The sequence below is a fragment of the Rattus norvegicus genome, chromosome 8 (genome assembly GCF_036323735.1).
Source record: "Rattus norvegicus strain BN/NHsdMcwi chromosome 8, GRCr8, whole genome shotgun sequence".
Classification (NCBI taxonomy): Eukaryota; Metazoa; Chordata; class Mammalia; order Rodentia; family Muridae; genus Rattus; species Rattus norvegicus.
Genome location: NC_086026.1, coordinates 109,058,921 through 109,079,597, shown reverse-complemented (window position 1 = coordinate 109,079,597; position 20,677 = coordinate 109,058,921). Strand labels below are relative to the sequence as shown.

General features: G+C 48.0%; 1 protein-coding gene and 1 long non-coding RNA gene across 7 annotated transcripts in view; one reads left to right on the top strand and one right to left on the bottom strand.

Annotated features, from left to right (window-relative positions):
- Positions 1-12,132, bottom strand: part of Dzip1l (DAZ interacting zinc finger protein 1-like) — a 40,925-nt gene extending 28,793 nt beyond the window's left edge. For 3 of the 6 annotated variants that reach the window (XR_010053982.1, XM_006243626.5, XM_063265593.1), the window contains exons 1-4: positions 11,705-12,132; positions 8,462-8,572; positions 1,911-2,486; positions 153-237 (exon numbers count right to left, since the gene is read on the bottom strand). Coding sequence is in view for 5 of the 6 variants with exons in the window: in XM_006243626.5 (XP_006243688.1) it covers positions 153-237; positions 1,911-2,411 (586 nt within the window). In the remaining variant the exon portion in view is untranslated. Of the gene's footprint in view, positions 1-152; positions 238-1,910; positions 2,487-5,244; positions 5,279-8,461; positions 8,573-11,419; positions 11,637-11,704 lie in introns of those variants that run through there. The other 3 variants (XM_006243627.5, XM_063265594.1, NM_001014095.1) reach the window with 2 other exon arrangements.
- Positions 12,133-12,511: 379 nt separating this feature from the next.
- On the top strand, positions 12,512-20,543 carry LOC102547387 (uncharacterized). The gene is made up of 4 exons (XR_356534.5): positions 12,512-13,004; positions 15,098-15,187; positions 19,053-19,175; positions 19,979-20,543. It is a non-coding gene; the product is annotated as an uncharacterized LOC102547387 (long non-coding RNA).
- The last annotated feature ends 134 nt before the right edge of the window (positions 20,544-20,677 follow it).

The window sequence follows — 20,677 nt, the reverse complement described above, 5'->3', positions numbered from 1 at the left end:
CCTACCTACCTGATGCCTCTTGTCCCCTACACTGACGAGACGCTGCAGAGTTCCGTGTGGGATCTCTGAGAGGCTGGAAGAGCAGGTTCATGTGCATGGGCCCCACTCGCCAAACCCTAGCCCAGCAGTTCCCAGAGGACGCCTGGACTCACCGACTTCCGCCATGCCTGCATGCCTGCGCTGGATGTGGCCCCGGAGAAAGGTGGCATTCATGAACGTCTTGTCACACAAATGGCACTACACAGAAGGAAAGCAACCGGAATTGCCAGATTAGATCCCTTAGACAGCATGAAAATGTCCTGTAGCGAAACTCTGCTTCCACAGGTCCACGGGCTGACTCAGAAATAAAAAGAAGTGGAAGGGTTAGGAGTATGTGAGACCCTAGGTTCAATTCCCAGCACCACATAAAGAAAGAATGGTGGAGTGGGAAGGGAAAGGAAATAGGAATCCTGGTTTTTAGTAGAATATGAGACCAATGAAAATAACCACCAGGTGGCCCAGCCCCCATTACAATGACTATAACCACGTCACTTAGTTCTAGCCACTATAATAAGCACAAATGGTACATTTCTAGAAGGTGACTTTAAAAAAAAAAAAAAAAAGTCCTAGTGGGGCACATATCTTTAATTGGAGTACTTAGGAGGCAGAGACAGGCAGACCTCTGTGAGTTTAAGGCCAGTCTAAGTTCTAGGCCAGCCAGGGCCACATCATGAGTTCCTGTCTTTAAAAAAGAAAAGCTGGCAAGGGATGTAGCTCAGAGTGAGCCGACTTGAAGGATGGAACAAGGCAACCGTCTTAGGCCACGAGACCCAGTAAGACTGCAAAGCAGGAGACAAACAGCGGGGTCACTGGTAGAGGGCATTCCACACCAGTCCCAGCTTCTATATGAACTTTGCCATCGAGCGCTGTACGGTTGCAACAGACAGCGCCTGCACTGACAGACTGCCCACTGGGGACCTAACTGACAGAAATAAACCTCTAGTTGGGAGAGGAATGTAAGTTGGGTGGCACAGGGGATACCGTGCCAGTCACTGTACTGCCCCGCCCACACTAACAGCCTTGCCCCCACACTAGGAATCCCCTGAAAACCTAAATGAGCACGGACCACAACTACGTTCTAAACCCTGGCCAGGGTGGATGTCTCAGCCTCGTCTTCCGGTGCAGGGGAGTCATGAATTCTGTCTGAACTACGAAGTCGTTTTTCTAAAGTGAGCCTGCTTCCATATGCCTCACCACACACTTAGTCGTCGTCCACGTGCCTCCACACACACGCCTTTACACAGCTCACTCTGCACACCTACAAACTCTCCATCCTTATACACGTACAAACACACGTACCTTCCATACATACACACATCCTTAGGCACACATGCCACATAGCCTTCATCCATCTACATATACATCATTACATACAGTCTTAATAGGTACAGACAGACGTGCACAGTCTACACCACCTCGAAGCCATAAACATACTTTTTTATTACACTCCTTAGCTGGGTCCACTGCAGCGAGTCGGCAGAAGCACACGTTATACAAGACATATTCCACAGACACAGATATCATAGACCCTTCGAGCATTTGTGTATACCCATTTAACACGGCAATGTGCACAGATACAAGCATCATGCAGTCACACCTTCATACAGTACACACGCATCCCTCTATGCACAGGACATAGACACCCTATACACTTGCATAGACACCCTATACACTCCTCTCACACACCCATTCTACGTTTACACTGCACAGAACCCAATAAGAATCCTCAGACTCTCAGAATAATCGTCTTTAAAATCTGTTCCTAACTGATGAGAATGGCCTCCGGTAGACTCTTGGTCCAAGGCAGTACCACTCAGCTGGTCCGGTGCCTAAGGTGTACAGCCCAGGCTCCCTCAGCAAAGAATCCTCACCGTGTGGTAGCTGTGGGCGCCTGTCTGCAGAAGCAGCTGCTGCAGGGTACTGATCATCTTTCGCCTGCGCCGGCTCTCCTCCCGAACACCCTTGAGCTCATCAGCCTGGCGACCCAGCTCCTGCTGGCCACGCTGCTGCTGGCCCAGGCTGGCCTGCAGCCGTGCTTCCAGCTGGGCCACACTGGCACTCAGGCAGTCCTGGCAGTGCAGCAGGTACTCGATGATGAGCTGCGCCAAGCGCAGCACCTTGAGCAGAACTGGGTCCACAGGCTGCCTACAGTGGTTGCACACCTCTCGGTCCAAGTTACAGAAGGTGACGCCAGCAATGTTCTCCTGCAGAGTGGCCACGTCCAGCTCCCGGGCCACACGGTCCACGTCCACAGCACTGATGCGCCTCCAGTCTATGCTCTCACGGCGAGGCTGGAACTTGAAGGTGGGAAGTGTGTAGGCCCCGGACGGCGGGCCGCTAAGGCCGTCAGCAGTGGCTACTGAGTACTGCATGGGCAGGAGAGGCTCTGGGCTGACCACGGGAGTAGAATGCCACCAAGGCCACTGGCCAAGGAGCTGAAAGAGGACCTGGAAAACGGAAGAGTCCAAGTTAGATAAAGTTCAAACGGTTATACCTTCCAGACACCCGCTCAGCAAAACCTTAAAGGAGGGCACAGTGACGTTGTCTGTAGAGTAGTCACTCAGTAGGATGTGCCAACTATGTCAATGTGGCTACAGCGTGGGGAGGAAAGGTGAGCCTCCCATTGCACAGAAATGCATCTAAATCCTCTGCCTTGGACAAATCTCTTCCTCTTAAAACTCCTGAGTCTGTGGGGGAGCAGGAAGAAATCCACTTGGAAGAACTATGGTAAGGAAGGGGGCCCATGACACTCGCAGTCTAGTGCCTACATGCGGTCCTCGGGGATCCCGAGCAACTGTGGTAGCGCCTGGCAAAAAATTTTGTCAAATGTACGAGAGGATTTTTCTGCCACTCTATAGTTACTTGGGATAAAGTCCAACAACTCTCCCGGAATAGCAGAGCCACCAATGACCACAGCAGTGCCTTCTGGTATATATACCCCATTCTAGTAGAACTCATGTGGACTATAATTCCCAGCATCCCCTGCAGCAAAGTGTAATCATGTGACTATGTTATTTCTGGTAGACTGTAACTGAAACAATATCCAGCCCAGCCAAGAGGGGATTAGGAAAGCTGCTATGCGTTGGGGATTTAACTCAGTGGTAGAGTGCTTGCCAGCAAGCGCAATATCCTGGGTTTGGTCCCCAACTCCAGGGAAAAAAAAAGAAAGAAAGAAAGAAAGAAAGAAAGAAAGAAAGAAAGAAAGAAAGAAAGAAAGCAAGCTGCTATGTCTCTGCATAAATTATTCCCGGTCTACGATAGGCCTTTTTGTTTATCTGTTGTTTTTCCCCTGCAATGTGGATAACACAGAGGGCCTTATGTACGCTTGGCAAATGCTCTAACGGGGAACTTCCCTCCAAGCCCATTAACGGATTAGAGCAGTAGTTCTCAGATATCCTAAATATCAGATATTTACATTTACTGTAGCAAAATTATAGTTATGAAGTAGCAATGAAATAATTTTATGTTTGGGGGTCACCACAAGAGGAACTGTATTAAAGGGTTGTAGCATTAGGAAGGTTGGGAAACACTGGGCTAGAGCCTTGGTTTGTTGTTGTTTTTGCCAAAAGACTCAGATTCTATTTCCCCTACTATCGATAGATATGCTTGATAGCTTTTTGTCAAATTGCCACGAGCTAGACTCTGAGAGTAAGGAAACACAATGAGGAAAATGTCTCCAAGGGGTTGGGGATTTAGCTCAGTGGTAGAGCGCTTGCCTAGCAAGCACAAGGCCCTGGGTTCGGTCCCCAGCTCCGAAAAAAAGAAAAGAAAAAAAAATGTCTCCATAAGATCAGCTTGTAGAGCTTAATTGATGATAATGTGGGCTGCACGACATCAGGACACGTGATCCTGGGGCGTGTAAGGAAACAAACTGGGCGAGCCATAGGGGCAAACCAGTAAGCACTTTCCTCCCGGAATAGTTTCTACCCTTGCAGGCTGAGTCTAAGATGAGAAAAGGTGCACCCTTCCCCATTGATCAAGTTCTTCCCAGACTGTGTGATCCTGTCATTTAAATTCAATCCAAAGGCGGAGAAGAAAGGTGTCTTAGTTTATCTTTCTTGTCAACTTGACTGGGGTTGGAGTCACCTAGGAGACACACCTCTCAGTTTATCTGTGAGGGTGTTTCCAGAGAGGATTATCTCAGGAGGGAAGCCCCGCCCAGCTGTGGGTCCATCCCATACCCTGGAGTCCCAGACTGAGTAGGGCAGAATTCTCTTGCACCCTGGCTGTGGAAGCAGTGGTTAACTACCTCACACCCCAACCACCATGTCCCTCACCAGCATAATGGACTGTATTCCTTTGATCATCAGCCAAAAGAGATCCTAGCTTCCTTAAATTACTCTTGTTAGTATTTGTTACAACGAGAAAAGTAATGACATAAAAAGGGTCACAAAAACTCATAGAGGATAAAAGCCTTGAAGAAACAGTGGGTCTAGGTGGGCAGAGGAAGGGGAAAGGAGAGGCCCTGTCCCCTCTGAACTGCCTCCCTCTGGAAAAGACAGTGCCAATGGCCAGGCCAGCTCTCCCTTCTTCCCAGGGACTATGAGAAGTAGTCGGGGGCAGGGGAGAGGCCCAGAGATAACACTGTATGCTGCATGCAGTCTCTAAGTATGGTTTTACAAATAAATAGGGTACTGTTATCCCAATGCCACAAACCAAACTGGAATCTGAATGGGAAGTATGGTCTCCCCCTGATAAGGAGACCAGAGCTGAACTGCAGCTGAGCATGCCCCTGCCTGCAACGTCTATAAACTTGAACTGTCCAGCTGCGGTAAGGCTCTCCTCTCGGAAGATTTGCTTTGACCAGAGGTTCACCCCCTTTCCCTGAATCCTCTAAGTCATCCACTCATGAAGACTCCCTTTTTACTCTATACCTGTTTGGACTTAGCCCAGCTCTTGGTATTGTGGGTACTGTGTGATGTATTAATAACCACACCCCCGCTCCCCACTCTGGGGTTCAGGGTGCCTCCTTCTGACACAGTACTGACTGCAGATTTCTTTGGATGCTCCTCAGAATGGCCACAGGCTGCTCTGAGCCTAGCTTTTCTGTTTCTACCCCTCTCCTTCCTTTCTCAGACACTTCTCCCAGAACAGCACCATCTAACCTAAGCAAGCCACATGGTCACCAGAAGGCAAGCACATTTCTACCCCGTTCAGTGTGTCAACGTAGCCAACGAAGCAGGAGTTGGCTGACACAGCACTCACCATGCTTAGCTCCAGGCTGCAGCCTCACCGCCAGAGCCTCAGAGACAGTTGCTCACAACAAGCTATGCCCCTGACAACAGCAGGTAACCAGACATGCTGCGTACAAGGGTAACAGGACACCCACTTCCTGCCCTCGTGTGCCTGAGAACCTCGCTCTTTAACTATTTAAGCTTTGGCCTCCGGTGTGTGCCGACAGTTCTCTCTCTAACGATAAGGCCCCAGATCTCCACCACCGGCTTGCTCCACTCTCCCTCTACCTCTGGTCACCCTTGCTAGCCTTCCCGTTCAGTAATGACTATTCTTCCGCCTTTCCTTTAAAGCAAGGGTCCAGGTACCCCTTGACATTCGTCCACTGTTCACCTATGGGCCATTTCTCACTATAATCTCCTGAGGATGAGTTTATATACCCACTGCTTCGGCTACTCTGGGCCTGCTCTTGACTGAGCCTCGGCTGTCCCCAAATTTCTTTGCTCAGGTCCCTTCTGCCTCTTGACACTTTTGGACCCAACTGTGCATCCAAAACTGCTTCTATTTCAAACCCAACTTCCAACAGTGCCTAGAAAGTAGCATCAAATACATGAAATGCCAGGTAGGACAGAAACCTCAGCACATGCTTGACGACAGACTGATTCCCTGCCTTTCTGTATAGGTCTCGGTAAAGCCATGATTCTCAAGAGTTCTTCACTTCCTTGGCCAATGGCTGTAGCAGAACCAGGGCTGGAAGGCAGTACAGTTGGTAAGGGGCCCCATCTGCATTCCCGAGAACCCACATAAACAGCCAAGCACAGTAGCACCTGCATGTAACCCTAGCACTAGGTAGGGGACCAACACAGGCAGGTCCCTGGAATGCAATGACCAGTCTATCTAGCCAATTAGTGAGCTCTGGATTCAGCAAGAGACCCTGTCTCAAATAACCAAGGTCCATGTTCATCAGGGCAAGTATAAACCGCATAATTCTGGTGACCTGAGCTAGATCCCAGGGACCCCCATAAAGGTGGGAGGAGAGAACTGACTCCATAAAGTTTTCATCTGACCTCCACATGCACACCATACCCCCTCCTCTACATCACACACACACACACACACACACACACACACACACGTGCACTGCACACACATCAACAAACACTAAGGCAGAGAGCAGCAGAAGAAAACACTCTGAGTGCTGAGGATTATGGCGACAGGGAGAATGTTTCTCAAAACCATTCCCAGGGGATAGAGGGGATGGCTCAGCACTTAAGAGGACTGGCTGCTCTTACAGAACACCCAGGTTCTAGTCCCAGCACCCACATGACAGCTCGCAACTGTCTAGAACTCCAGCTCCAGGGAATCTGAAGCCCTCTTCTGACCTCAACGGGCATCAGGCAGGACTGTGGCGCACACACATACATTCACATATAATAAAAATCGTATTTAAAAAGAACAATTCCCAACGAGCTGCCATCGTGTTCTGAGACACAGAAGGGAAAAAAGATGCTTGCCCAAGGTCCAGAAGCTGGATTCAAACCCAAGCAATATGACTCCTTGGTCTTGGGCTGTCAGCCACGTTTCTGCTACCCCTCAGTATCGACGGCGCCTAGTGTTTCCTTCTGCTCCTGCTCAAGATGGGCACAAGCCTCAAAGCTCTGCTCGTCTTGACTGTCACCAGAGTCCAAATTCGCCGGCTCTTCTCTGGGACCCATGAGCACGGAGCACTCTGGTTCATGTCAGCAAATGATTCCTAAGCCTTGGCAAAGAGCCAGGCACTACGGCCAGCATTCAGTACAGATGAGAATCCCACACGATGGTTCCTGCCGTCATGAAGGTATGGCGGGGCGTGGGGGGGGATGGGGGGGGTGAAAGGAAAAAAGCCAACACAGCTGATCTCCACATACAGTTCTAAGGTTTTACACACGATGTCCCATTCACTCCTCACAGCAACCCATTGCACCCATGAAGAAGCTGGGGGAGTGAATCAGGAAGGGAATGGTCCTCTCACAATGGCCTAACACAGTGTCTGGCTCTAGAGTTCATTCTTCAAGAAGACAGAAGAATGTGCAGAACTTACCCTAGAGAGTGGTAGGCGCCAAGGTACGACCCAGGGAGGGGGGTGCACACCAAGACATGGCCTCGCCCTTCCTCCATTCTGCCTCCCCATGTCTGAGGTTGTCAGGGGCTGCACACTGCCTCATTCCTGTCTATCACACCTCAATCTCTCACCTATTTCCTGATAACTCAACAGAACTGTCAAAATCAGGGCTGGGGAGATGGCTCAGCGGTTAAGAACACTGACTGCTCTTCCACAGGTCCTGAGTTCAAATTCCAGCAACCACAACCATCTGTAATGAATCCAAGGCCCTCTTACAGTGTGTCTGAAGACAGCAACAGTGTACTCATATACATTAAATAAATAAATAAATCTATAAAAAAAAGAAAAAACAAAAGATTAAAAAAAACCTGTCGGGGCTGGGGATTTAGCTCAGTGGTAGAGCGCTTACCTAGGAAGCGCAAGGCCCTGGGTTCGGTCCCCAGCTCCGGAAAAAAAGAACCAAAAAAAAAAAAAAAAATGTCAAAATCTTAGACCGTCTGCCTCAGAATTCTTGGAGTTCTGGGGAAAAGAGGCTGGAACACCCAAGAGTTAGAATCAACAGGAGTCGGTCGTCTTTCATTCAGACTCACTACAGGGAAATGGAGTCCCAGGGACGTGCCTGACATCATACATCCACAGATTAACCCCATTGGCTCTCCTGAATGGGCTCAGGCACATCAGTGAGGCCTCCCAGTGCCCGGCGTGGCTGTCAAGATCTGGCCTCACAGCTTGCCCTCCTGGTATCTGCAAACCTTTCTTTTTTACACCCTCAGCAAACTTCATAAACACCGTGATGGGAAACCACACTCCACGTACGTAGGACTCTGAAGGAGAGTTCTCAGTTCATGAGGTTTTACCCCCAAGAGTATCATTCCTGTCTTCTATGGTTCTCTAGAGGTCTGATGTCTAGAGGTCTGGGGCTTCTGCCATCAAAGGGTAGACAGGGAGGGTGGGAATTCCCATACCTAGTGATCTGATCGAGCTGCTATCGTTTATCAAGCACCTACATACCAGGCACAACACTAGACCTCAAAGGTGCCATTTCTGACCCCACAAATCCAAATCACACCAACTGACCTCCCAACGATGGCAGCGGTGGCATACAAGTGACAAATGACAGCAGGTTGTTTCATTGTGGAAATACGGTACCTGAGATTTCTCGAGCAGAATGGAAGGGCTGCCGGGGTTCACAGCAAATCATGACAGGGTCAGTGCTAGAGGGCGTAAATCCTCGATGTCTCTTGGTTACAAAGCTGGCTTCTGGTAAGGACAGGCAGAAGACAAAGCCACATGAGCTGGTTACCAAGAAACCACACACCCCAGGGACAGGAACGCATGCCTTCTCCAGACTGAGTTATCAGCAGAGTGTTTTCCCACCTCTGGGACTAGAAACGTAGGCAGGGATGATTCACCATCATTAGGAAAGCCAAGGCTGTGTTACTTGCCTCGACAGGTTCGGATGGGGTCCAGGGAAACTCCCCATCCCACTTCACTCTGAAGAGTTCATGATTGGAATGGAGCTTTGTGCTAGTGAACAAGCTCAGGCCACTGTCAGGACGTCCATTTGTCCCTGCAGTTTTTCCACACTGGGCAGTGTTTACTCCCTCCCCAGTCACCAGTTTCATGGGGAAACAAATCCTGGAAACTGCGTGGCTCTTCTGCTCACCTGAATTCTGCCAAAGATAATACTGTCCAAACATCGAGGTTTGGGGGTAGGAGGGCAGGGCATTTCCTCTCCTTAAAGTTGCATCTCCACACCTCACTGTCTCTTTTTCTTCCTCAAAAATGAAACTAAGAGGAAAGTTTGGAAGGGGCCAGGCTTCTGAGGGGCCGTGGGCAATCATTTACAAACTTGCCTTGGCTCCCAAGCTACCTCCACAGGGCCTGCCCTGGGGAACTCCGGGCCTGTCATTAGAGCTAATTGTCAGGGCTGCCAAGGAAACCTTCCCACAGTTTGCAAACATGCTCTCCATACAGCAGAGGCCGGGGAGCACTAGAGCTCCTAATGGAAACAAGAGAGAACTGGGATCTTCCAGAACACTTCTTTTACAGTCCCTGGCCTTGATCTTGGAGCTTCTTGTTTTATTAAATAAATGTTTTTATTAAAAAGGAGGATCCATTTCTACTCTTCACTGTTAACTTCCAGGCAGCAAGAGAGAGATTCACACTCCAAGGCCCACTGGGCCTAGCGACTTTAAGTTTCCTCTCACCTGCACATTGGGGGTGGGGGAGGGGAGGGGTGGATGTGCTGGTGGCCTACATTAGGTCCCCATTAAGTCGGAGCTCTACCACTGAGCTACATCTCCAGCTCCAAGGACTTAAGTGACCCCTGGTAGGTCAACCATATTCCAAGGCAGGCCCTATACACACAGCGGTAGGACAGCTGGGTGGTGGCATTGCCTTTAATCCCAGCACTCAGAAGGGAGTCAGAAGCAGGTGTATTTTTTGAGTTCCAGGCCAGCAACGTCTACATCAAAAACAAACAAACAAACAAACAAACAAAAAGGTAATAGGACAAGAAAACTGGACTGGAGGAGGGGTCTCAAAGTGGAGGGGATAGAGAAGTGAGGGGGGGGCATGATCAGAATATATGTGAGAGGGGTTGGGGATTTAGCTCAGCGGTAGAGCGCTTGCCTAGCAAGCACAAGGCCCTGGGTTCGGTCCCCAGCTCCGAAAAAAAAGAAAAAAGAAGAAAAAAAGAAAAAAAAAACAGAATATATGTGAGAAAGTCTAAAAGAATTTTTAAAAATTTATAAAAACTTGTCATGAATTAGTGTCACAAAAATATTTTTTCTTTAAAACAAAAATGGAGAGGTTGGGGATTTAGCTCAGTGGTAGAGCGCTTGCCTAGTAAGCTCAAGGCCCTGGGTTCGGTTCTCGGCTCCGGGGTGGGGGGGGGGGGAGAAAAAAAATGGAGGTGGGGCTTTGACTGGTGGCTCCTGGGAGTGTCTGAGAGAATAAGGCCTAGAATGACCTATTATCCCCAGGCGCAGAAGGGTCAAAAACAAACAAAACCTGCTTTGCATCGGAAAGAAAACTGACAGACTGTACCAGTGTTTCTTGTCTGTTACAGCACTGTTCCTTCCTAACAGAGCTTCTCTCTCCTCATTCTGGGCCAGACCCCTGACTAACAATCACCAGGCAAGTGACTGACCAGCGGTGAGAGGGCAGTGGCTGACTAACTCTGCTGGCCACAACTGCCCCTTTCTGCTGAATGACCACAGGGCACTCAGAACGGCCCAAGTGCTCCCCTTCTCCCCTTGGTGTTCTGAATAGCACGACTGACCCTCTGAGAAAAGTTCAGCTCCCAACCGCACAAAATTTTCTGGTCCCGACAAGGCATGCGTCTAAGAGAGTGGTTCTCAACCTGTGGGTCGCGACCCCGAAGGGCCTGAATATAGATATCCTTTGTATCTGGCATTTACACTAACAATTCTTAACAGTAACATAGCTACAGTTATGAAGTAGCCGTGAAATAGTTTTATGGTGTGCTCCTCATCACAACATGAGGAACTACATTAAAGGCCTGCAGCAGCAGGAGGGGCAGACCCTTGGTGCTAGTAGACAGACAGACAGACGACCTTCTCTGAGCAGGGTTTTCACCTCCCAGACCACACCTTGGGGAAGGTAGGAAGAGGAAGTAACTATCTTGCTGAACGCTGACAGACAGATGGAAAAGCAGGGTTAGAACATCTCACACTCCCTAGGCCTCTCCTAATCCTGTTAGAAATCAATTCCTGAAGACATGGCCAGGACAGCACCCGCCCTGGGCCCCTCAGGACCGTTGTGAAGGCCCTGTCCTCTGCTCCTGCTTCCTACACCCTTCCCCTGTGGACTTCTAATCACATCCACCCCTAATGCTGTGCTCCTGTTAAACTTCAGCCCGGGACCGGAAGCGGAGGAACCTAGGATCGCCAATCTTTATTTAAAAATCATCCTGTTAGTAACCGAACCCCACTTCCCTACAGAGCTCAGATCGCTTTACTGTTTTCAAAAACTGCATTCCCCAAGACCACCCTCCTGAAAAAGCCGAGGGTTGGGTGTCAGACATCCCCAATTCCGCGCCTCCTTGCCTCCAAGCATACGGGTTCTTTCCCCGCAGGGTACCTCATTCCTGAACAATCCGAGGCCGCTGGGATGGAGGCGCAGGGAGCGGGACGTCGTGAGGCACTCTCGGCCACGCAGCTCGGTTCCTAGCTTGGCGACTGCAGCCACTAATGTTTAACCTGCGCGCGCAGCGGCCGAGTAGCTCCGCCTGGAACCTCGCTCCCTCCCGCGGCTCCCGGCTGGATTCCAGGCATAGTTTTCCTGGGAGGCCTGGGTCAGTCTAGGGGTCACCCGGAGCAGGGGCTGGTGACTGGAGGTCTTGGGGGTTGCCACATCCCGACTCACCACGTCCGCAAGTCCAGACTCACTCCATCTCCTGCAATGCAGCCGCACGATGCTGCCAGCCGCGCGGACTCTGCGCCTCTCTCCTCGCCAGTAGCTCAGGACTGGGGTCTGCAGTGCTCCCCACCCCCACCCCCACCCCCCAACCCAACCACCCACAGCAGAGGCGGAGCCTCTCCCCAGCGCCCGGGAACAGCTATTTTTAGAGCTGCAAGGGATTGGGGAGGGGGTGGAGGGAGAGTGCTGCTTTGAATCCGTTAAGGAAATCCAGCATCCAAGTTCCCAGGCCTTATTAAGCGGCAGGGCAGACTCTGTCGTCATCCCTTCTCTCCACTTCTCGTCCATAGCAGGATGCAGCCACGGTCCTAAAGTTAACTAAGACAGCTGCTGCTCTCCCTCTTGTCATCTCTCCCTCTCTCCCTCCAGACATCTCTGCAAGCCCGAAAAACTAAAGGAAATTGACCTGAGCCTATTTTTGGAGACCCTCACTTAGGTGTACTCCAATTTGATCAGAAGACAATCACCTTCCAGATCCCTTATCTACCAACGTTGCCCAGAAAGCTCGGGCAGGAGTTGGGGGTATTATTTTCTCCCTCCTGATTATAGGTCCCTACTCCCTTCTCCTTGGGAGTCTCCTCTCATGGGAGGTTTTGTTGAATCTTAGGGCCCTTCTCTCACCCACAGCTTTAATATGTCAAGCTCTGCATATTGGACAAAAGTACTGGAAATAAGCGTTGGCAAGGGTGGGGAGAAACTCAAATTTAGGTGCGTTTGTTGATGAGAATTCGAAACGGTTCTGCCACTGTGGGAAACAAGATGGTTTGCCATGGTTCTGCACCATTTGAAAATATTGTAAGGATTAGGAGGTGTGGCCTCGTTGGAGAAAGTGTGTCACTGAAGGTGGGCTTAGAGGTTTCAAAAAGCCCATGTCAGACCCAGTCTCCCCGCCCACCCTAATGGAACAGGATGTAGCTCTGCGCTACTTCTCCAGCAGCAGTCCTGCCTGTTGCCTGTTACTCCCTGCAATTATGGTGAATGGACTGAGACTCTGGAACTGTAGGCAAGCCCCCAGTTAACTACTTTCTTTTATAAGAGTTACCTTGTGTTGGTATTCTGTCTAAACTCCACCCTCACAGCTACCTGGGAACAAACAGCCAGGTATGCTCCGCCCCGGTTGCCTAGCAACAGCCAACTGTGCCTGACTTATATAAAAGGGGCTGCTTGCCCCCTCCTCACTCTCTTTTTTTTTTTTTTTTTTTTTTCTCGGAGCTGGGGACGGAACCCAGGGCCTTGCGCTTCCTAGGTAAGGGCTCTACCACTGAGCTAAATCCCCAGCCCCTCCTCCTCACTCTCTTACTCCTCTCTTACCCACTCTTACCCTTTGTTCTTCTCATTCTTGCCCCCCCTCCCCCCTCCCACCATGTGCCATGGCTGGCTGCCTTTCCTCTCTTCTTCTACTCTTCTCTCATTAAGCCTCTCCACATGGAACCATGTTGTCTGGGTGTGTTCTGTCCAGGCACGGGTTGAGATTCGAACCCTAACACCTTGGTCATGGGGTCCCTTCACAGCAACAGAAAAGTAAGTAAGACACATGTCTAGATCTATATCTAAAGAAGCTTAAAGCAAGACCCCAGACAGACACTTGGACACACGTGTTTAATGAGCTGTCAAGATGGCGCAGCATGTAAATGGCTTTGTCACCAAGTCTGATATCCTGAGTTGAAATCGTCTAAGCAGTGAAAGAAAAGAAACAACTCCTGAAAGTTGTCCTCTGACATTTGGGCATACACACACACACACACATCACACACACACACACACACACACACACACACACACACACTGTAAAATAATAACATTATTTACACCAGCCAAAATATGGAAGTAATCCAAGTGCCCATGGGCAGCTGATTGGCTAAGAACAGGTGGTTTACACATGCAACGGGACATCATTCACCCTTAATGAGGAAGGAAATACTAACATTCGTTATTACATGAACCAGGTTTATCTTAGTCCATTTAGACTACGGTAATACAATACTACAGACTAAACAGAAACCCCTTCCTCCTGCTTTTGGAAGCTGGGAAGTCTAAGATCAAGGCTTAGCAGATTCCCTTCTTGCAGAGCACCTATTTCCTGATCAAGATGGTAGGAAGGATCTAGTAGTTCCTTCCATAAGGGCACTGAATCCAGCTGCATGGGCTCTACTCTCATGACCGCATCACTTCCTGGAGTCCCTGTTCTTAATAACATCACTGCTGTTGTTTGGTTAAGTGTCCCCAAAGGTCCATGTGATAAAGTCTTGGTCCCCAGCACGGTGCTATGGGAGTTTGGTGGGACCTTTAAGAGGTGAGGCCTAGGGGTTGGGGATTTAGCTCAGTGGTAGAGCGCTTGCTAGGCCCTGGGTTCGGTCCCCAGCTCCAAAAAACAAACAAACAAACAAACAAACAAAAAAGAGGTGAGGCCTAGTAGGAAGACTTAATAGGTGTAGACCTTGAGGGTGATAGTGAGATTCGGAGCTCCTGCTTCAGGAAAACGCCAGGAGTCTTTCATAGACAGCTAACTGATAGATAGACAAAGTAAAAAGGAGCTAGTCATAAAAGGGAAAAGGCATGTGATTCCACTTATAGGGCTTAACCAAAAAGAGTCAAGGTCATAGAGACAGTTGTTGGAGAGTGGTTATTGGAAGCCATAGAGATGGGGTAGGGGGTGCCTAAGGAAGCTCTTGAAGAGTGAGAAATTTCAGTTGGGGAAAAAATGGTGAGAAGCATTCAGGGATGCCAGTAGGAACGGCTACATGACAATATAAATGTTTACTGCCCCGAGTTTTATACTAGAACGGTTAAAACAGTGAATCCTGTGTTGCATGTGTTTTACCATGTTTTCAACGTAAGGAGAGAAATGGGGTCAGACACAAGGAACAAGTAGGGCTGTCTATGAGTCAGGTCCTCTGGTGGGACATCTTGCTTTTCCTCTCTTCCGACCAGGATACCCTCTTCACTATCTGAGAGCAAAGTGTGCAGGCTTGGGCATCAAAGACAAGTTCATATTCCTCATCCTCAAACTGTGTGGCCCCGGAAACGTCACTCTAACCTCCGCGACCTTTCAGTTTTCTTAGCTGTAAAGTATGAAAAATAAGCTCACATTAGCAGGGTTGTTAATTCACACCAAATGAGGTAAAATAGCCCAAGGCCCAGCTCAATCCTGGGCAATCCGTGGTGTGCCCTTCTGGGCTCACATGGAGCATTCTTGCCCATTGGCTTCTTGGCTGTCTTCTCACTACAATCCTCAGAGTTTACAGAGGGTAGCTGACCGTACTTGTGTGTACATTTGTGTGTATGTCTTCCACCAGCCTCAGTTTCCCCATGTATAAACCTGTTACCTTCTTTTTCTAGGGCAAATTTGATATGCACCCAGGTTAACCTTGGCTGAAAGTCAAAGTCCCATCGTCAGGTGATCGAGACTCCCACACATGAGACGCTTAGGTATTTATGTCCCTCTCTCTGGGCCTCAGTTCAACATCTGATACAGGAAAGTTTTGACTGCGTAGTAAGTGCAAGGTCTGGTTTTGTTTGTTTTGTTTTTGTTTTCCTTTTGGTGAGAAATCACAAGCATAGAATAACTGTCACCTTCTGCCACTGCACCATCCAATATGGCAGCTTCAGAGGGGACCTTGGTTAGTCCATGTCTAGGTTCAGGGAAAGGATATTGGCTCTAGATCACTGCCACCCTGAATTGCTGGGATCATGACTGTTGACTGAAAAGAAGAGGGATGGGTCTCAATATTTGTGATTCCCACCTTCCTGTTCAGCCTTTTATCTCCTCAGTCTAGAGCCAAATTTCCACTTTTGGCTCAACTTAGATCTTATCACAGATATACCCGGCCCTACACCTCAGGGACCACAGGAAACAGTAAGAATTGCCTGAGCACCCCCCCGCAAATTGCTGCCATTTTAACAAAGAAGCCAGCACCCATACAAACCTCTGGCATAGCCACTAATGATCTATGAGGTTGCATTAGGTCAGGGGTACTTTGTTGAGTTTACATAGTGCTGACACAGGGACATAGAAGTATGTGGTCAAAGGGAAAGTTTACCCAAAAACCCAGTTTGATCATTTCTCTTGAAAACATTCGAGAATCTGTCTAGGCAATAGTGGTGCACATCTTTGATCTCAACACTCCGGAGGCCAAGGCAGGCTGTTCTCTGTGAGTTTGAGGCAAGTCTGGTCTACAGAGTAAGTTCCAGGACAGCCAAGTCTGTTACACTGAGAATCCCTGTCTCAAAAGATGAAAATCCAAGAATTTAGCAACAACAGGCTTACCTGTCTGGAGTGGCTGGACCTGAGGGGGACTTCTTTATTGAGAGCGTATACTGAAAACATCACTTTGAAGAAAATCTTTCCCTTCCAGAAGAGGCCTAAGGGGAAAGGGTGTCTTCTGAAATAACAACAGAAAGGCAGAGTTCAAAGACGCCTAAGCAGGACCAGGAAGAGGGCTGACTGATCTGCCACTCACTTGTCTGGCAATGAGGTGGGACCAGGACAGATCCTTCTCGGTGACTTCTTGCCTAGAACTTCTGTCTTTTAGGAGGAAATTCATCTTTCCCAGCTTGAGGGTGGCTTTGTGTTGCAAATAGAGAGCATTTAATTCATTAAATGCATCTGATCTAGAGTTCTAAGTGTATAAATAATATTTCGATATAGCTATGACTTTAATACACCATGAAAGTGGCTAAGATGCTTAATGACAGGACGTAGGCTGGCCCAATGCTATCAACACTGCTCTGCCTCGTCGTCTATACTCATAATTGTAAGGGATTGCAAACACTAGGGGCTGGAGAGATGGCTCAGGGGTTAAGAGCACTGACTGCTCTTCCAGAGGTCCTGAGTTCGATTCCCAGCAACCACTTGGTGGCTCACAACCATCTGTAATGGGGTCCGATGCCCTCTTCTGTGTCTGACGACAGCTATAGTGTGCTCATACATGCAAAATGAATAAATAATTCAGTAAAAAGGATTACAAACACTAAAAGTTAATAAAAGTAAAGACATTACTGTCGTGAACACCCAAATCAAGAATCTCTGTGCCGCCGTGATCAAGGACCATGCCAGAGTGCTACTAACTCAGAAATTACGCTGAAGACCCTGTCTCTGGGCTGATCCATGAGCATAGCCTGGCCAGGGCTCTGGGGAAGAGTTTGAACTTGATGGTAGGACCCAACTGCTGAAACACTGCAATCTGCTCCAAGGTCATAGGGGAAAGCAAGTAGATGTCTGATTGCTGATCTCCTGCCTGCTGGCTTCTTCATAGTGACAGAGGGTGCTTTTCAAACTGCTAGGGAAGAAAATCCTTCAATAGTCTTACCCAGCTATGCCTATTGTAGCCCTACGGGTTACACTAATGATCAGTCTGGCGCGAATACTCCATGTTGGAGGTAGATGACAACTTTTCGGTTGAGTGTAGGCTGCTTTAGGCACACTCCGGAGGAGCGCGCTCATACCTGGCACAACAAACGTGGCTAAGAAGTAACACCTGACTGCTCTTACTTTGCTAGGGTCCTAGTAGCAGACTGTCTTTTAAGTTAACACTTAATCCTTCTTCCTTTCTTTAACTTTTAAGACATGGTCTTATTACGTAGCCCTGGATGGCCTGAAGCTCACTGTGTAGACCAGGCAGGCTGCCCTCCAACCTCACAGAGATCCGCCTGCCTCTGCCTCAGGAGTACTAAAAGATTTTAAGAGCCAGAGGTCAGAGAAGACTGCTGTGACACAATGTCATCTGGCTATGACAGGGCCAAAGCATTCATGAGTTTACAGGAGCTACAGTGGCTGGTCCAAGATCAACCCAGTCAGCACTCCAGCAGGAGAAGGAGGGAACTCTTGAGGCCCCTGCTTGAGCTGAAGAGCTCTTGTCAGTTGATGGATTCTGGGATCGGGAGAATCCGTTTTCTTCAGCTGATGGCCTGGGGCACGTTGCTCATGTTCAGTGGACGCTGCCCAAAGCCACGCACATACAGGCAGCACTAATGGATTCCGTGGATAGAAAAACAAGAAGAGGAGGAAGAGGGGAAGGAGGAAGAAGAGGAGGAAGAGGTGAACTAGAGGGAAACAACAGAAGGTAGATATAATCTAAATGCATTGTATGCATGTGTGAAATTACCAAAGAATCATTTTTTAATTTAAATAGTAAAATCAAAAAATAGAGTAAAGGGTGCAACATAATATTAAAGTATTATTGTTCTTAATATAGGAGTGGTTACAAATCAATAAAAATAGAAAAATACACCAACATAAAATAACCTGCTATTGCATGCTATTTATTACACAATAAGAATAAGAAACTATATAGAATAAGAAAATATGTATCTGGGGGTTGGGGATTTAGCTCAGTGGTAGAGCGCTTGCCTAGGAAGCGCAAGGCCCTGGGTTCGGTCCCCAGCTCCGAAAAAAAAAAAAAGAACAAGAAAATATGTATCTGGTTAAACATAGGTAACACTCAACCATTCCAAGATGAACAAGGAAATTTTCATTGCTCAGTTCTCCTCAGAACCGCCATACGGTATTTTAAATTCAACCCTTTCTACTGTACAAATAGCACTTCTTATATGTTAGTATTTATTTTCCATACTTATTAAAGAAAAACATTTTTCCACAAAACAAAGGACTCTCTAAACATCAAGTTATCATTATTGCCTCAAAACTGCATACAAGTACAGCTCAGCATAAAGAAATACGTATGACCTTGCTGTTGACCTATTTGTTCTTCCTGGAAACAGTATAGTTTTCTGTTTGTTTGTTTGATTGTTTTTTGTTTTTTAGAGCAGAAGTTCTTTTTTCTTTTAAGATTTATTTTACTTTATTTTTTATTAAAAGATTTATTTATTATATATGAGAACACTGTCGCTGTCTTCAGACACGTCAGAAGAAGGTATCAGATGGTTGTGAGCCACCATGTGGTTGCTGGGGTTTGAACTCAGGTCCTCTGGAAGAGCAGTCGGTGCTCTTAACCACTACGCCATCTCTGCAGCCCCAAGATTTATTTTATTTATTTTATGTATATGAGTACACTGTAGCTGTCTTCAGACACACCAGAAGAGGGCATCGGATCTCATTACAGATGGTTGTGAACCACCGTGTGGTTGCTGGAATTTGAACTCAGAACCTCTGGAAAGAGCAGTTAGTGCTCTTAACCTTTGAGCCATCTCTCCAGCCCCAGTACAGGTTTTTGAGAAGTTTAAAGTGTTTTCTCTCAAGTTCCTCAAACTTTCGTGTTCAGGGATGTTAGTTGGAGGGCATTCCTCAGGTACAGCAATAAGAGCCAACATGTATGACCCTCCTCCTTCCCAACAGGGCTAACTGAGAAATTCTCATCTGTGAAGAACTAAAGGCCAGAGCTCAGTGTCTCAGGGACATCATCCTGGGGAGAGCGACATGGAGCCTGACTGAGGAGTCAGATATCAGAGAATCCAGCAGGTAATGGAATAAATAAACCAAGCGAGGACTCAGGACTTGTGAGGGTTTGAGGTTGTTCAGTGTACACGTGTGCTCATGTACACCACAGCACACATGTGGAGGTCAGAGGTCAGCTTGCAGGAGCTGGTTCTCTCCTTCCACTAAGTGGGTTCCAAGGCTCATATTCAACCTTACCCAGTGAGCCATCTCACCAGGGTTTGGGGTTTTTTATTTTGTTTTAGGAAGGTTGTTTGTTTGTTTGTTTGTTTGTTTGTTTTTCGAGATAGGATTTCTCTGCCTACCCTTGATCACCAGTTGTTTTAATCAGACTATCAGAGCCATGATTCTTGAAAAGGGGAATTTAAGAATGAAAGGCAGCCGATGGATGTAGTTTCATAAAACATCATTCTCAACTTTGTGATGGGGGGGAAAATATATATATATATATATATATATATATATATATATATACATATCTGAAGCGAGTTTACTTTTAATTGAAAAATAAAAATCACATGTGTTTATGGTGTATGCAACAGGATGCTTGGAGGAAGTCCGTTTCATTTGAATCTATGGACGAAGCAGCTTTAAATGGCTTGGGCTTAGAATTTGCTCTTAATCAACAACTGGGGAAGTAGGATAAATGTGTATGGTAGAAAGGGGAAGTGTGGGAAGGCAGGTTGTGGGGGGAGGACGGTATCCTGAGGACAAGTGGCCAGTCCACCTCTATCTTTGGCCCCTAAATTAGTGCTCGGTATGGAAAATCAATTAGTATCAACTGAGTTAATGAGTTAAAGAACATAGCTGTAGATCTTCTCTACCAGGAAGCTGCTCTCCTGCCTTGGCCCCTTGGCCCTGAAAATGTGTGCCTGCTTCAAGTCCATCTCCTCTCAGCTGCTGAGTCGTTGTCTGTCTGCAGTGGAGATGAAGCGACCACAGATGCCCACAGATGAGGGCCTCAGCAGCTTTTCAGTCCGACAGCAGCTTTTCAGTCCGACAGCCTCTGACCTCGCTTATCCCTAGCCGCAGCTTCCAAACCAGCGCCATTTCAAGGTATTGGAGCTGCCAAAGTCATTGGAGCTGAGGCTGCTACAGTTGGGGTGGCTGGCTCTGGGGCAAGGATTGGGACTGTTTTGGGGAGTCTCCTATTCGATTCTGGGCTTTGCCCACTCAGAGGCCACGGGGCTCTCTCGCCTAATGGTGGCCTTCTCATCCTCCTCGTCATGTGGAGCAGCTGTTTCCACTTTCACCTCCTATAGTTCTTTCGTGTCTCGTCTGCCCCCCCTTATGTTCCTTTTCCTGTGCCTCCCCAAGAAGTCTGGGGAAAGTGCTTGGCTCAGGGTTTGACAGAGAGAAGACAAATAAATACTGTATTCATGAGAAAAAAAATGAACATTGCTGTAGTTTATACATGGTTTTGTATATTTTCAGCCCAGTCTCCAAAGTGGCATTTAAAGAAGTGGAATGTAACTGGGTCATAGGAGGATTTCATCATAAGGAATTAATAGTTAATTAATTCCAGT